The sequence below is a fragment of the Pholcus phalangioides genome, unplaced genomic scaffold (assembly GCF_987345545.1).
Source record: "Pholcus phalangioides strain wild (caught in Gottingen) unplaced genomic scaffold, Ppha-v1.0 ptg000024l_1, whole genome shotgun sequence".
NCBI classification, from domain to species: domain Eukaryota; kingdom Metazoa; phylum Arthropoda; class Arachnida; order Araneae; family Pholcidae; genus Pholcus; species Pholcus phalangioides.
This window is the reverse complement of record NW_028301616.1, coordinates 12,244,537-12,260,394: the sequence shown is the minus strand read 5'-3', so window position 1 is coordinate 12,260,394 and position 15,858 is coordinate 12,244,537. Positions and strand designations below refer to the sequence as shown.

Sequence of the window (15,858 nt, the reverse complement as noted above, 5' to 3'; positions counted from 1 at the left end):
TGAACTAAGCGGCACATTTACAGATCGGTTAAGTGTCCCGTGGTACAATTCCAGAGCATTAAAGGGGCCCGTGGCACATTTTCAGATAACTTAAATGACCCGGGACACAGTTCCAGAACACTTAAGCGCTCCGTGACACGTTTAGAGATCCTTTGAGTGACATGTGACGTAGTTTTAGAGCATTTAAGTGGGCCCCAGAGCGGTTCTACATCACTTAAGTTACCCGCGGCACATTCTCTGATTATTTAAGTGATTCGTGGCGTATAATTACGGAACACTTGAGTGATGCGAGGCAGTTCCAGAGCACTTAAGCGGTCCGGACACATTTTCAGATCACTAAAGTGGTTCTGTAGGGCACTTATCAATAGGGAGGGGATGTTCCTACTTCAAGGGCCGACAAACTATCGAAAGGTTTTCTTGTTTTCGGCGCACCGAGTAAGATGCAATTAAAAATATTTCATATTTTCTTGAAGGGTCGTTGATGACGTAAGCATTATCCAAACCCCCCTCTCCTTGTCATCATCAAAAGTCAGCAAATCGGAGACCCCTATCGATGCTGACGTAATACTTAAGCGGTCCCTTTAAACTGAGAATTTTGACTGGCTTGTGGTCGTCATAAACACATCATGGGCACCCGAGTCAATTGAATTTTCTGAGGTCCTACCTGGCGAATTCTCGAAAATTTGAACCGGTTCTCATTTTCTTGATGCACCCCGGGCCGTACCCGGATGGGGCCCATGTGTTAAGACGGCACTGGTTGTGTCACCATTTGATTTCGCAGACACAGTGCTGAGGAAATAGATTTCACTGCTTGCGGGTGCCCCCAAGTTTTTAATGTTATTCCCAAGGGTGCCGCGAACATCAAAAGTTTGGGAAACGCTGCCGTAGACCCTTTGTGGGTCTTTGGAGAGGTTACAGGGAGTCTGTGACTTTGGATGAGAAAAATTGTTTTTATATTCTGTACTGGGGTCCATGGCATTCATCTTATTGGCAATGGAGGGGTGAGGCATGTGCGGATCCAGAAGAGGGCCATCGCGCTTAGGGGCCGTTCAAGTATTACGTAAGCAAATTTTTAGCCATTTTTGAATGCCCTCTGAATCCTAACTCATATTTTCATAAAGGGTGGTTGATGACGTAAGCACTATCCAAACCCCCCCCCCCCTTGTCATCGAGAAGTCAGCAAATCAGAAACCCCCCCCCCCCATCGATGATGACGTAATACTTGAACGGCCCCTTACCAAAAAATGAGGGAAAAATTTATGTTCCGTAAAATACGGGACGATTCAACGAACCTTAACCTGCCTGCCTTCACTACATCTGCAGCTGACGATATCCTGCGTCGGCTTTATTCGCAGCTGAAGATGCCCGTCTCCGCGTCATTACTAACTGGAGATATCACCTCGGTTCCATTCGTAGCTGAAAATGTCTGCCCGAGGCTTTAATCGCAGCTGAAGATGTTTACCTCAGCCCATGCGAGGATCCGGGGGGGAGGTGATCAACCCTCCCAAGAACCAAAATTGGGGAGGGAATTTATCTGTCCCATAAAAAATGCGGGATAATTGATCGAACCATAATAAAAAAATTGTCCCTCCCAACACATCACCCTGTTGGGGGGTGGGGCGTCCATGTCCCTTTAGACACAAAACGTCCATGGTAGGTTAAGAAACCCGTTATAACAAAGCCTTCTAGATACTACTTTAGAGGCTTCGGTTATAACGGGAATAAAGAAAAAAGATGAGAGGGAGCGCAACAGAGAGAGAAACAAGAAAAAAAGAGAGAGAGAGAGCTCCTCTCTCTCAGGAGGAGACCACGTGCTCCAGTCCATCCAATCAACGACCGAGCACGCTTTTAGGCGGGAGAATCCACCGACCAATCAGAAATCGGGGGTCCAGCGGGAGGCTGGCAATCGCAAATCTCTAGGTCCGCGGCCGCCATGTTTGGAATCCGGACGAAAATTAGAGCTAGGGCTAGAAATAAGTAAAGAATCAAAAACAAATATATTTATACAAATTAATCGATTTAAGAGGTCATGCGGAAAGATGGCCAGCACGAGTAAATACGGCGGCGAAGAAGTCTTTACGTGCGAACAGTGCGACAAGACCTACACGACGAGCAGCAACCGTAACAAGCACATGAAAAAATGTCATGATGTGGACGTTCCCTCAAACACCGGCAACCACCGGATCCCGTGCGCCGAATCCTATTGCGACGGACTCTTCGGGACGATCGCCGACCTGAGGAACCACCTGAACGAGGTCCATGGGTTCGCCTTCAACGAGGACTACAGGTACTTTCCCAGCAAGAGGATGTTCCTCCACTGGAAGAGGAAGCTGGAGAAAGCCGAGAGGGTCCGCTTCATCAAGACCCAGGGCGACAAGCTCCGGAAGAACGCGGTCCAGCAGTACTTCCACTGCAATAGGTCCGGGTCGTACGTCAGCCAGAGCACGGGCAAGCGCAAGGCCAAAGTCACGTGCAAGATGGGCCACCAGTGCACCGCGAGCATGGTGGCCACCATAAACAGAATCTCCGGGGAGGTTATCGTGAAGTTCGTCAAGGAGCACTACGGCCACGACGTCCCACCCCCTCCTTCTTCCTCCTCGTCGTCGTTCCTGCTGGGAGCCGTCTCCGCCGCCGCCACCACATCTCACTTCAGCGACGTTGTGAGGTCCTGCTCGTTGAAGGTCGGCAAAGTAGTGACGGCAGCCATGTCCCTGATGAAGGTTCGGACGATTACCATGCTCAAGCAGCTCATCGACGAAGGTGGATTCGATAGAGTCCTAGATAAGGTTTGAGATTGTTGTTGTTATTATTGTTTAATTGTATATATATCACTTCGTTGATGATCCGTTCTCACGTCGGGCGTGCGTAGAGCGGCCATGTTTCCGCGATCGCCTCCATTGTTCGTTTTCGTTTTTATAGCGGGGGTCGGGAGCCGTTTACAAACTGCATTTTCGAGTTTAAAAATTGAATTTACGTTTTAATTTATGTTTTTTTTTTTGAATCGAGGTGAATTTGTGTGTGTGTTGGTGTTTATGTATCACGTGATGAAGCTTATCGAAAGACCACGTGGAGTTGGGGGGACGACTCCCCCCCCCCAATTTGTGGGGTTTTTTGTGGACAGATTTTTACCATAAAAACTTGGGGTCCGTGTATTGAGTTTGTGCCCCCCCCCAATCTCCTTTGCATGGAGCAGGCTACGAGGGCTCTAGCTGAGGAGTCCTAACTAGGCTGGGGGCCACCGGTGGGGCTGACGGCGCCCGGAACGATTCTGGTTATTTTTTCCCCTCTACAAATTCACTCTAAAGGGGGGGGGGGAACAGTGAAAAGTCTTGTCTGAGGGGGCTGCTGCTTTGTTGTTGCATTGCAAAATTTATTTGTATGTAAATATGTGCATATGTACTATAAAATTCTCTGACATGATTCTCCTCATGAGAGAGCAATGGCTATAACTGCCAAATTTCGCTGGTGGAGCCAGGTCTATGTACAGTATGAAAGAAAAGAAAGCCTGGAGGGGGGGGGGGGGTCCTACTCCAAGATGTGGGGGGCCATGCCCAGGGCAAAGATTGGTTTACACCAGAGTTGGGTTTTTGACATGACAATGTGTCAAAAACCTAAATTGTTGCTTTTGGATAATATTTCAACGCAATAGGTTGATGAGAAACTGACTTTTTTTGTATATTATAATTTATTTTTAAACTCTTATTTATTACAATAATCAAAACAAAAATATTAATCATAATTTACAAGTTTGAATTCCTCGACAGTCTAGAACAGACAACATATAATTTTATAGTCCATTTTATCTATTGATTACCTGTGTTACAAGCCCATCATTTGGGGGGGGGGGGGCTTTTGAAAATACTCAAAAAAAATGGTATATATATATATACATACATACATACATACACACATTAAGTACCAAGGTTTAAGCTGGATAAAAAATTCCTTTCGCAAAAAAGTGAAAATGGGGGGAAAAGCTTTAGCAAAATGCTACGATGCTAAGGGGCCATTCAAGTGTTACGTCAGCAGATTTTTAGCCATTTTTGACCCCCCCCCCCCTTGTTAGCAAAATTTAGTTAGCAGCTTAGAATATTTCATATCTTCAAAAAGGGTGGTTGATGACGTAAGCAACCTTCAAACCCCCCCCCCCTCCTTGTCATCAAAAGTCAGCAAATCCGAAACCCCCTTCCCCCCCCCCCCCTCGATGCTGACGTAATACTTGAATGACCCCTAATGTAATGATTGATGGTTGGATGTCTACTCGTTGCGCTGTATGCATTTTTGCGAAAGTGGCTACTACTTTTTTCGCATTCTACGATTTTCTTTCGCATTTTGCGAAAAATGTGATCGTAGCTTAAACCCTGTTAAGTACATGTGCTTTGTCCCCCCCCAGAAAAAGTTAAAATGACTGCCCTGCTGTGTTAATTTAGTAAGTGAAATAGAGCTGCTTGTTCCAAATATGTGTGATAGGTTTTCGACCTCAGACCCTTACTCAATTGTCGATGTTGTCATTCTTAGTTTTGTTCTTAGCATATGTTATAGCTTCAGTGGTTCGAATTTACCTAATGAGCTTTTTTTCCCCTTCCCTTTCATTTCTGTTTTTGAAAATCTGATTTTTCCTTTTTTTTTGGTATGTCTACTTACGTATTATGCTGTTGACTATTTTGAAGGTGGCACCTTTCACACAAACCTGTGGAAATGCTTTTTTAAGTATATGTGATACATTTAATGCTGGCATGTAGGTATGGGGGTGGTAGGAAGTGAGCAGTTATAGAACTTTGTTATCTGGCCTGCCCTTCCACCACATTAATTCGGATTCTATTGTACATATTATTATTAAAGGGTGGAAATTGAAAATATGATGGATAATATCGCACTAAAATATCACTAATTTATAGCTATTGGAAGACATATATTCAAGGCTGGGCAAATCCCAGGCGCCATGGCGACAAAAAAAATTAGTATTGCTACCTAAAATTTTCCTTGTGTAGTAGTTATTAAATTGCAGGCCGAGAGCAGCACAAAATGGTTGGAATTTATAGCAGCATATCTGCACACATGAAAGAGGGTCACTATGCCCTGTAAGAATTAAAAGAATCTTTAGGACTCTTTTTTTCGGGTAAAAATTTCTTTGGCACCTAGATTTTTTTGGGATTGGTTCAGCCCTGCATACATTGACATTTTTTTGCCAGATCATGACTGTTGTTGTGAGTGGTGTCTGTATATTGGGAGAATGTTCAGCTGTTATTTGTTTGCAGTCTTAATTTTGTGCTAACTGCCAAGTAGGCCTAATTTCATTCACCTTATTGGTTTTATAGCTGGAGATAATGTCTGCCGGAGCTGGTCAATGTGTCTGTGAGTTGAAGGTGTCTCATGAGCATAAAAACCGCAATGGCACTCTGCATGGTGGGATGACTGCTACTCTCGTCGATGCCGTCTCTACTATGGCGCTTTTCAGTAAAATTGAGAGACCAGGAGCTAGTATTGAGCTAAGTGTTTCGTAAGTGATATTTTCTGCTTGTTAAATTATCTGAATATTTTGATTCACTGATGTAAACCGTTTTTAGTTGCGGCAGATATTCAAGTTTCTACTATGTAAAATATTAATGCAGCTAAATACCGCTTCTTAGGCCAGGATTACACTGTAAAAGTTCATTTATAAAACTTGAAAAATTAATCTATTTCATTTGCTCAAATGTCACCAGTATGCTGATTGATTTTTCCCTCCTTCCCAGCAGGGTTGGGATTTTGGTCGTCCAAAACTGGTTTTGGACAGGACACGTGGGAAAAACTGTCTAAAACCTCCAAGTTTCAAAATGTTATGTGGAAACCTTTGGTTTTTTTCCCCCATGATACATATTAAAAAAAAATACTAGCAGAAAATTAAATTTATAATATTTCAAAACTGTGTCACTTGGTTTTTTTCTAAGTTAATTGTTTCACCAAATTTATGGTTTTAAGCTGGAAATCTGATAGTAAATTAATATCACTCATATAACTGTTTAAATGTTAACCTTTTTCAATTTTTTAGTTTGTTGTAAATGTTATTTCGACTTTATCTTATTTTTCATGTATGATTATGAAGCAGGTACTGTATTTAGGACAGTTCTTGTCCAAAACCCTGCAGAATCTGTTCAAACATTTATCTTTAAAAAATACATTATATTGAAGGTACTAAATACACATAGTCAGTTATAATCATTGCATTATTGTGAAACTAAACATAAATATTATTTTTTTATTAGATACCAATATAATGATGTGAATAAATATCAATGATGTAGTGTTTATTTAATGCAAATTGTTCTATTTTGACTTTTCAAACTTTTTTCTTTAAATTTTCAAGTGAACTTTTTTGTTAAATTTAAATTGTTGCTCTTGTTAGGCTATAAGCTAATATTTCGCTGAATAAATTCAAGCTATATTTACAATTAAATCACATGGGGGACAGCAATAAGAAAAACACTGGAAGAAGGGTTATCAAAAGACTGTCTTTAACACGTTTTTTTATTTTTATGGCCCCGAAGTTATGCATCAATTGAAAGAATATTTTCAAATTTTGTTATATCTTAAAAATCATCTTGGCACAGATAAGGCAGCTAAATTAGTCAGTTATATGTTATCAAATGTTAAAAGGTGCAGCTGCTTGATTATTAGTGTTCGATTAAGTTTAATTCAATTCTGTAGTCATATCTATTGCTTTTATCTAATTTTCATGTGACACATTTCTATCCCATTCTTGTATCTTTCATGTTTCGGTAAATCTAATATTTAACATCAAGACAGTTCAGTTTTCAATTGTTTGATAACCTGATATCAGTCATATAACCCTTTGCACATACTGTTTTGAATTTCAAAATTTTATTATATTTAATGTAATTTTAATAATATATAATTTATATACTATAAAGTTTATTATTTGATTATAGAAGTTACCTCTTCATCAAATTGCAAAGTTTTAGTTTTTCACTTATAGTTATAAATAGGAGGTTTTGGACAGTACGGTAAAAATCACTGTATTTACTGTGGTTTTTACCGTACTGTCCAAAACCTTGCCAACCCTGCTTTACAGACTTGCCAACTCACCGGATTTAGGCAGGAGACTCCGGATTTTTCATCCTTCCTCCTGCTCTCTGGATTTTGGCAGAAAAAATTAGATTTTACGCGAGTTTTCACGTTGTTGTGACGTCTATGACTGCTGTTGTCATTAGGGAAAACACCCATAGAGGACAGCTGTGGTCATTTCCATCGAGCAGCTGTAAAAAAGTCTTGGTGACCGCATATAAGCAACTGACAAAGACGTGACTTTGTTTACGTAGTGTTTGTCGGCAATCATTTATCAGGGGCATGACCTTGGTTGCCGAAATTCCTGTATAATCGTTATTGTATTCCATTAACAGCCGTTCGATTAAACTTTAAAAAAGTTTTTTTCGTCAGCAACTTTGTATTTTGAAGTTTTTAAAATTGTTTCCTCTGATTAAATATGTCTTCAGAAAGAAAATATAAAACTTTAAGCTATATAAAGCTAAATATCAAGCTTTTAAGAGTTCATATGTCCAAGATTATCAATCACTGATAGCATCCATGAAGGGAAACACTTATGTTTTACGAACAGTATGTAGATGTGATTTCTCAATTCTGCATGGAAAGACTGACATGAAATTATATTATGCTCAGGGGCAATGTGGAACCTGCCTTGGGGAGGGGGTGGGGAATAATGGAACTTTGTCTTAATTGATTAAAAAAAAAATTGTGAATTTTTTTTTTGATCGAGTCTATGAGTGTCGGAGGGGGGTACCCTCATCGGGAGAATCTCCAGATTTCTGGATTCCAAAAGTTGGCACGTCTGCCTTTAAATTTTGTAAAAGATCTTTATCAAACTTTTGTAGTGTAATCCTAACTTAAATTATTAAGCAAAGGACAAGTTGCCAAAAGATCTGGGCGCCAGAACAGTTTTTCAGGCACCGAACATTTTTTCCCCTTAAAGAAAACAGGACAAAAATGTTTCTTTAGACTTTTCCAGGACATAACAATGACCGCTTATGGTTTTGATAGATACGATTCTATTCTATAATATAAATTCTAAAACTTTGTTTTGCACTCAGATTTCAATTTAGTAACCACACAAAGAAAATTTTAGGAGTCAATACTAATTTCTTGGTCACCATGCCCCCCCCCCCCCAAACTAAAATATGCCAAAATCTGCGCCACCTGGCGCAGAACAATCTGAAAGAATTTTCAGAAAAGTGTACAAAACACTCTCATGGGAATTTTGACTGCAGGACATTTCCAGTCAGCCGATGGCTCGTTGCAGAACAATGTAAAACATTTTACTTTGGGAGAAGGCCATGGCGATCTGACTCCTCAGATTTGTCAAGCTATTAAGTATTAAATTGGGTATTGATTGGTTATTGAGACGGCCATTATTACGCTTTTGATGAGGTAACCATAGCCTATGTTCCTATTGTTGCTCTGTATTTTTTTTAACTGCCAAAACATTGACATAATGTTCTTAGCTGGTTTTTTCATTTGCCAATTTTCAGTTATATGAATAACGGGTCAGTACATTAAATAATGAGTACTTTCCTTTGATGTTTGTTACTGTAGATGCACTCATAATTCTAGTTTTCTTTCGTTTTCAGGTACATTAGGCCAGCTAATATATCTGACGAGTTATTCATAGAGTCAAAAATCCTAAAAGTTGGCAAGAACTTGGCATTCCTGACGGTAGATATAAAAAATAAGATCACGGGAGAGCTTATCGCTCAGGGTAAACATACCAAGTTTGTCGGTGAGTCTGGTGCCTCCTCCACAACCATATCAACTACGATTACATAAAACGAAAAAAAACTCATTGTGTACATTTGTTAAATATTCTGTTCATTGCCCCCTCCCTCCCCCAGTTTGATAAATTTTTCCTTAAACCAATAGAATTAGGAATTTCATGGTAATCGCATCTTTGCATTTATTTTTTTCATACAACTAGTTGTCCCTGCATACACAAGCATAAAACTTGTGTATGTTTGTTCCGATATTTCAAGTGATTTGTGCCACATTTAAATTGACGATGTTTGACGTGATATTATATCAAATTGAATGAGTCATGAAAAATATACCAAGTGAAAATAAAGGACTATTGCATGTTGATGGTTATTGTACGAGAATAATTCTCACGAACAAGAAATTTCAGAAATGTATGGAATTGTAAGTTCGATTGTTTAATTTTTCTAGTTTTCAAGTAGATTGCATAATTGCTAGAATTGACACCCTTGGCCAAACAGGGATTGAGTAGTTAATGCAAGACTGACGATGAATGTTTATTTAAAATTTTATTATCATAATTATATTATCAATGTAAAAACAATTTTTGCTTCGCTTCCTTTGCAGCTAAACTGCTTATTGTTGTCAAAAGAACATTTTTTATTGAACAAATTGCATTATATGTATATCTTCACCATCATATTCTTATTTTTTATTAGTGCGTAGTTGATATTTAAAGGTATAAAACTAGTGCTGAGGAATTTTAATGCATGGTTGCATTTAGATTAAAATTGTTAATCAAAGTGAAAATACTCGTTTTGGAAAATTCCAGATAACTGAAACTTTCTATTTTATTTGAAACGCCATGAATCTTAAATTTGAGAAACTGAGCAATGATAGAAGTTTATTGGTAAGTTTAATGATTAAAAAAATATATACAGTGCCTGTTATTAGAATGATGCATTTATTTAGCAAGCTTTTCATCATACTATTTATTATACAACTGAGTTCTCAATGCGATTAGTGCCATTTATTTTGTTACTTATGAGGTTCGAATTTTCATATTTCTGAAATACCAAGTTGATTGAAACAGATCGGTCTGCATTTTTTAAAAACACCGAAATATATGTTTTGAACCAGCCCACTATGGGGTTCAATCCGACCCCCTGAAAGGTGTTTGTGGTCTGCTGATGTATAATTCTCTTGGCAATGAGAACACTAGTTTACAGCCCACAAGGTGTAATCATCTCTTATATCTGGCCTGTGCACTAAAAAAAAAAAAAAATCTGCACCTTGATTTAAACCAGTGGTTCTTAATTGGGCAAAGCACTTTTTTTGGGGATGCAAGATGGGGGAAATATCATGTTGACTGATTGTTCAGGAAAATTGAAGTGATGAGAAAAATTGAATTCTTCATTCATTTCTTTTAGGAAAATCATCAAATTATACCAACATTTTGATGTCTCGTATCCCCCCCCCCCCCGCTTTCAATTATAGAAATGTCTCATACAAAATTTACATTGAAAAATTTCTTTTTTTGATTAGCGATCATTTTTTTCATTAAGGTTGAGGAAAAATACCTTGAATACCCAAAAAATATTTTTCAGTTCGCTTACATTTGTATCTCGTGTTATTAGCATGCAGCATTTACATTTGATATTATCGTGAGCATGACTAAGGAAAAGGTTAAAGATTTAATCAAATGCCAAACAAGCGCGTACAGTAAAATCTCCCAACAATACTTAACAACAGGACTGTGAAAATTGAAAATGTGGCTGCTATTGGGAGGTGGGTGTTATAGAGAGAGGTAGTTTTATTTAAAAAAAAAAAAACAAGTAAAATTTGCCCGATCCACACACATAGCATGTGAAATGACAATTCATTCTGTAATTTACAATAGTTATATAATTGATTATATTAAAATATATGATTATATTTTGATGATAATATAATGATTGATCAATCGATTTACGGCACCATTATGACATTCTGAAATTCAGTCTTGCAGTGCTCAGGTAGAACACAAGCGAGGAAAAAATGATATGAACCAAGACAGTGTATCACACAGCAACGCCAAATAATTCTTGGTTCACACTGGACCTTTAACTACACCATTGTTTTCCAAAGTGGGCAATATCATGCCCTGGAGGGGGTAAGGGAATGATCTAAGGGGGTGGTAGAAGCTATGGGTTTTGCATAGGATCCTATGGATTAGCCTAAGTTTGGGGATGATGAGAACAAAAAAATGTTGAAGGGGGCGAAAAGGAACAAAAAAAAAAAGTTTGGGAAGCTATGGACTGTATAGGGCGTTCCCAAGTCCAATCCGATAGCTGAAGACATAGGCGCTGTACGTACATTCTTGTTTAAAAAAAATTGGCAAATCCTTCTCAAAAACTTAATACCCTTTACATTTCTATTCCTATTTGCGAGCACCATTTCTTTTGCACGGAACCATCCTGTGAACTTGTATATCCCTCTAGTGATTAGAGTGCTGAAAACAGGTCTCTTCTGTGTTGTTCCCTATATTATCTCAAGATTTTTTCCTCTTCACTGCCTTCAATATACCCAGGAAAAGAAAGTGTACATAATCCTTTTTCCTCCTCATCCCATAAAGTTCGGGAAGCAGGAAGACTCGCTTTTTTTTAAGGTTTCTTGTAATGTTAAGTCCATGGGAGGCGTTCGGGTCCAACAAAATGTGGCTGTTAGAGCAAATTTTACTGAATAAAATGTATATTGTTGAAATATTTTTTTCGCCTCAAATTAAAAAAAATTGTTTAAAAATATATATTTTTTCAAATAACCAAGAAATTAAATAGTGCTTAGAAAACTGGAGGGGGGGGGGTGCGGGAAAGGAAATTTATTTTTAGTTATTTTTCAAACCAGAATCTTCCAAACTTATTTCCTATCACTTTGTTCTTGGGTCCCCTTTATTAATCCTTCAAGTGGATCAGCAGAAATCATTAAACTTTTTTCAAAAATGCCATATTTTTTTTTTTTTTTTTAAATGGAGTAGGTTTCTATTCTGATTTTCGGCAAGTGCAAACTGAGGGGGTAAAGGGTATTCCATTGAGAAATTCACTTTACAAAATATCTGGGCTTGTCAATGCTGAAATAAGAGGCTTTTACAGAGGCGAGATATTTTGTGTCAATGCTGATTTGTAAGGAGAGATATTTTGTGAATGTGCTGGTTAAAATTAAAACCCATATGATACCCGTAGCTTCTATCATCTTCCTGGTTCAGTTCAGCATCCTCAAGGGGACTATATCATAAACTTTCGGAAACAATGAGTGAGATTGCACACATTGCCTTTAGCACCAACTTGGTGACCACAAATCTGAACGTCATTGTTAGAGCTCGGAAGTTCAAGCAAAATGCCATAAATGCCTTTTTTTTTGCCTATTTTGAAACTTATTTGGTAAAAATGCCTTTTTTGAAAGTTTTGTGCAATAATCTTTAAAACTTGCGATATTTGAGAATTTCTCAAAAGAATTGCTCTTTTTAAAATTGTCCAATTCTCGCTACTAATTATCATAACCCCCCCCCCCCTCAAGTCCCATTTAAACGTAAATAAGTGATTCTGAGAGATCAGTGTTTCCATGCATCAACTTTGCTTTGACCGGATGGTGTTGGGCGGGAATGATTTTTTTTCAGATGAGCGCAGCCCATGTTAACAAAAGCAGAGGAAAATTTTTTTCCCCACAGGCTTCGCATATGTCTCGCTCAGGCATTTTAGACTGCGTTGTATGCGTATAGCAGACTGATGATTATCCCATGAGGGCTTGAGTTGATGCATGACTCACACAGACGGACCCATGTTTTGATTTTATTTTTTGCATCATAAATGCACTGCAAACAACCATGGCTATTTATTAAACATACATATTTAGTATTCAATTAATTTAACAACCACCACCCTCAGGAGTGTGTGACAGATGTAGCCACACAGGGCCCTGTGCTCGGAGTCCTGCATGCGTGGTAATATTGAAAAAAAAATTTTCTCTTTTTTTACAAAAATAGAACAAGATAGCTATGTTTCAACTATAGAAATGATAATGATTATTCGAAATAACGCGACAAATAAACGAGAATTATTCGCAACTCAAGGGAGCTCCACTGATCATTTTTTCTACCGAGTCTGGTAATGGTGGCCCTGGAATTAGCCTAATCCTGAGGTTATATTTACATTTTATTTTGGACTTGAAATAAATTTAACTTGGATAATAATGCAGTTATTATAAACTATAATTAAAACAATAGACTGACTAAGTGGAACAGGTTTTTTTCAGTTAGTTTTTGGACCCTTTAATACCTTAGTTTTTTCTTCCTTCCAAAAATTATGTCTTTTTTTTTTTTTGGTGCCCAAATTTCTGGGCTTTAGTCATTGCTAATTGATGGAAAATATTTCAGCAGGTGTGTGAGACATGATTTTTCAGTTTTTTTTTATTTTCCTTTAAAAATTTGTTCCCTAATGTCTTCCTTTAGAAAATATAAATGGCTCTACCAAATTTCTAAGACATGTATAAAAATAACCAAACCAATGTTCCTAAATTTGTGAATTGATGCTGGAGGAAAAGTATCAAAATGTGTGTGTTTTACACCAGTGGTCTCCAACCCTGTGTCTATAGCCTGAATAAAAAAATGTCTATGTAACTATGGTAACAGCTGTATTATGATTTACGAAATAGCTGTTTTAGACAGTAAATTTGAACATTACATCTTCTGGTCTCGTAATGGTTGGTGTGTCTACTATTATGTAATTTATTTCCTACATATCGTTTAATCTTGTATCAGAAGTAGTTATTACATGCATGATATATTCAATTCTTGATATGATGAGCCCATTAAGTCAAGGTATTCATATGGCCCCTTTCAATATTATGGTTTTTAGTTAAAATGAGTTGAAATAACTACAGCTTGAAGGTTTTTGTCGAACCATTGTTATTTGTGGAATCACAAAGTCTGTATGTTTTGAATACATTGTTTTGTGACATTGGCCAAATAAGAGTTTGAGACAATAACTTCCATATCCAAAGTAAATGTGCCAGGTTTTTCATTTTGATGTATATGATGTAAATGGTCCAAAATGTCCATCTTTGGTGACTACATCAGCTTAAAGATAATTCATTTCATTACTGAGATGTCGGGATTAGAATTCAAACTGTCAGTATCTAAATAAAATATTACAAATTTGCTTGTGAAGATTATACAAGATATGACAGATCTCTGTGTTTACGAATGCATTTATTTCATGTTGCCATTTACATTTCGTGTTTGTTTTTGTAATATTTGCTTCGCAGAAATAAATATTTTTGAAATTGCAAATGATTTGTTTAATGGTAATTTTATTTATTCTGCGAGTATTTTTTGTGATGCAGGTAAATCTCTAATTCCTGTTTCCATATTTCAGATTAGATATTTGGAATAAAAAATAGCGAAAAATGTCCATTGCAGATGTCTATATCCTTGTTCGTTGCTTTTACTTTTAACGCTGCAAGCAAAGCGTTATTTGTTGGCAGTTTTTTGTATTCTCTGTTGAAATGCATTATCGTGTATTAAATTATGCTTTGTTTGATAAATTTGCCAGTGTATGATTCGGTGCGTTTAATAACTTTTATTCATGTCTGCGAGTAGCTGATCAAATATAGCCCGATTATATATTGAAAAGAATCTGGACCATGTCGGGAACACTAAAGATGCACCAAAATGATGAGTATGAAGGGGCGTTATTTGGTGGGGACTAATAGGAAGATCTTGAAAGGAAACATTTTATTCCTATATGCATTGAAACTGGTTTCAATAGTACCATATCACATAATTTTAGAAAAAAAGCACACATTCCCTATTGCGTAAAAGCATTCATAAAAATATTACAATTTCCATGGCACAATAAGCACACCAGTTTATGGCCTGCGAACAGTAGCTGCCACGCATAGGCCTATTTAGTGAATAGACTGTAAACGTTGAGCGCGCTCTATAAGTTATGCAGCAGTGCTTGACAAAGAAAAAAAAATTGGTACTAGCCAGATTTCTTAGGAGCCAAGCAATCTCCTGTATGAGGAAGTGCCCAAGTGCAATTTCTCATGTCTATCAACAAAGAAAATAGAGACACCGAACTGGAATCAGCAACACAATTTTTGTAATTCAATTCACATACAGGGTGGGCAAAAAGTCTGTAGAAACCGGAAAAATAACCAAAATAAAAAATGGTTTGCAGGGTTAGCATTGCTAGGTCATGGGAATTTTGACAGAAAAAAAAAAGATAAACAGCCGATTGGTGGCGCTGACACACTGGGTACCAGCTCTGAGAGGGCGACAAAACATTGCCGGTATTAATGTGCTTTTTTGTTACATAAAATAACATAAAATAATTTACATACACCTTTACAATAGTAAATTGTGGGTGAACTATGTGATGCTGTAATGATTTAGTATTGTGTGGTGCGTAGGAGTGTTCTCGTGACTCATCTTCTCATCCCTGCCCAACTATCATTTCCCGCAACAAGATATTTTTTTAACCGAACATCATAATATATAGTCGGTGCGGGAACGTTTTAGATAGTTGGGTGGGCAGTGACGTCTTAACGCATGGGCTCACCTGGGCATGTCCCGGGGACTTCAGGAATTGGTTAAATTTTTCAAGAATTTTTTTAAGGTGGGACTCAGTAAAATCACTTGGTTTGGGGGACTATGATGCTCTTAAGACTGCCTTGGGGTTATTAAATATTTAGGGTGTAAGCATTGTCCGGTCTAGAACCGACCATAAAGTAAACAAGTATGTCTATCTTAATATAGCACATTAATCGGGTTTTTTTCATAAAAAATTGTTTATAAAATAATTAACGTATATCATACCCTCTTAACCAATTAAATAAAAAAATGCTTCCTTAATAAATTTCATTTTATATTTTGGTGGATATGGGGGGTGACAAGTTAAAACTCTGCACAGGGTGCCACCAGACCTTGCTACGCCACTGCGCTGATGTACACAAGTCACGAACAGAATGCCTCCAAATCGTTTATTACAGCAGTGTGTTCCACATGACCACCACCGCAGGGGATAACACATTGCAGGCGAGTCACAAATCAACGGTGAACTG

General features: G+C 37.7%; 1 protein-coding gene across 3 annotated transcripts; it reads left to right on the top strand.

The window, feature by feature from the left end:
* Positions 1–1,896: 1,896 nt before the first annotated feature.
* LOC149068741 (uncharacterized) lies at positions 1,897–14,337 on the top strand. 3 transcript variants are annotated; one of them, XR_016195109.1, is made up of 5 exons: positions 1,900–2,786; positions 5,319–5,500; positions 8,643–8,791; positions 9,593–9,670; positions 14,169–14,337. XR_016195109.1 is itself a non-coding variant. In XM_089250481.1 (4 exons), the coding sequence occupies exons 1-4, from the start codon at positions 2,040–2,042 to the stop codon at positions 14,171–14,173; spliced, it is 1,083 nt and encodes a 360-aa protein (XP_089106607.1). In that variant the 5' UTR covers positions 1,897–2,039; the 3' UTR covers positions 14,174–14,337. The 3 variants fall into 3 exon arrangements, 2 of the variants coding, with proteins under 2 accessions (XP_089106607.1, XP_089106608.1); XM_089250481.1 differs by lacking the exon at positions 9,593–9,670 and having other exon boundaries at positions 1,897–2,786; XM_089250482.1 differs by lacking the exons at positions 9,593–9,670; positions 14,169–14,337 and having other exon boundaries at positions 1,909–2,786; positions 8,643–8,970.
* The last annotated feature ends 1,521 nt before the right edge of the window (positions 14,338–15,858 follow it).

Bases quoted from the DNA above. Each gene is read 5' to 3' on its own strand.
- LOC149068741 (XM_089250482.1), top strand. From the start codon at position 2,040: ATGGCCAGCACGAGTAAATACGGCGGCGAAGAAGTCTTTACGTGCGAA. The intron at 2,787-5,318 runs GTTTGAGATTGT...TTGGTTTTATAG, and splicing joins TCGATAGAGTCCTAGATAAG to CTGGAGATAATGTCTGCCGG. The intron at 5,501-8,642 runs GTAAGTGATATT...TTTCGTTTTCAG, and splicing joins AGTATTGAGCTAAGTGTTTC to GTACATTAGGCCAGCTAATA.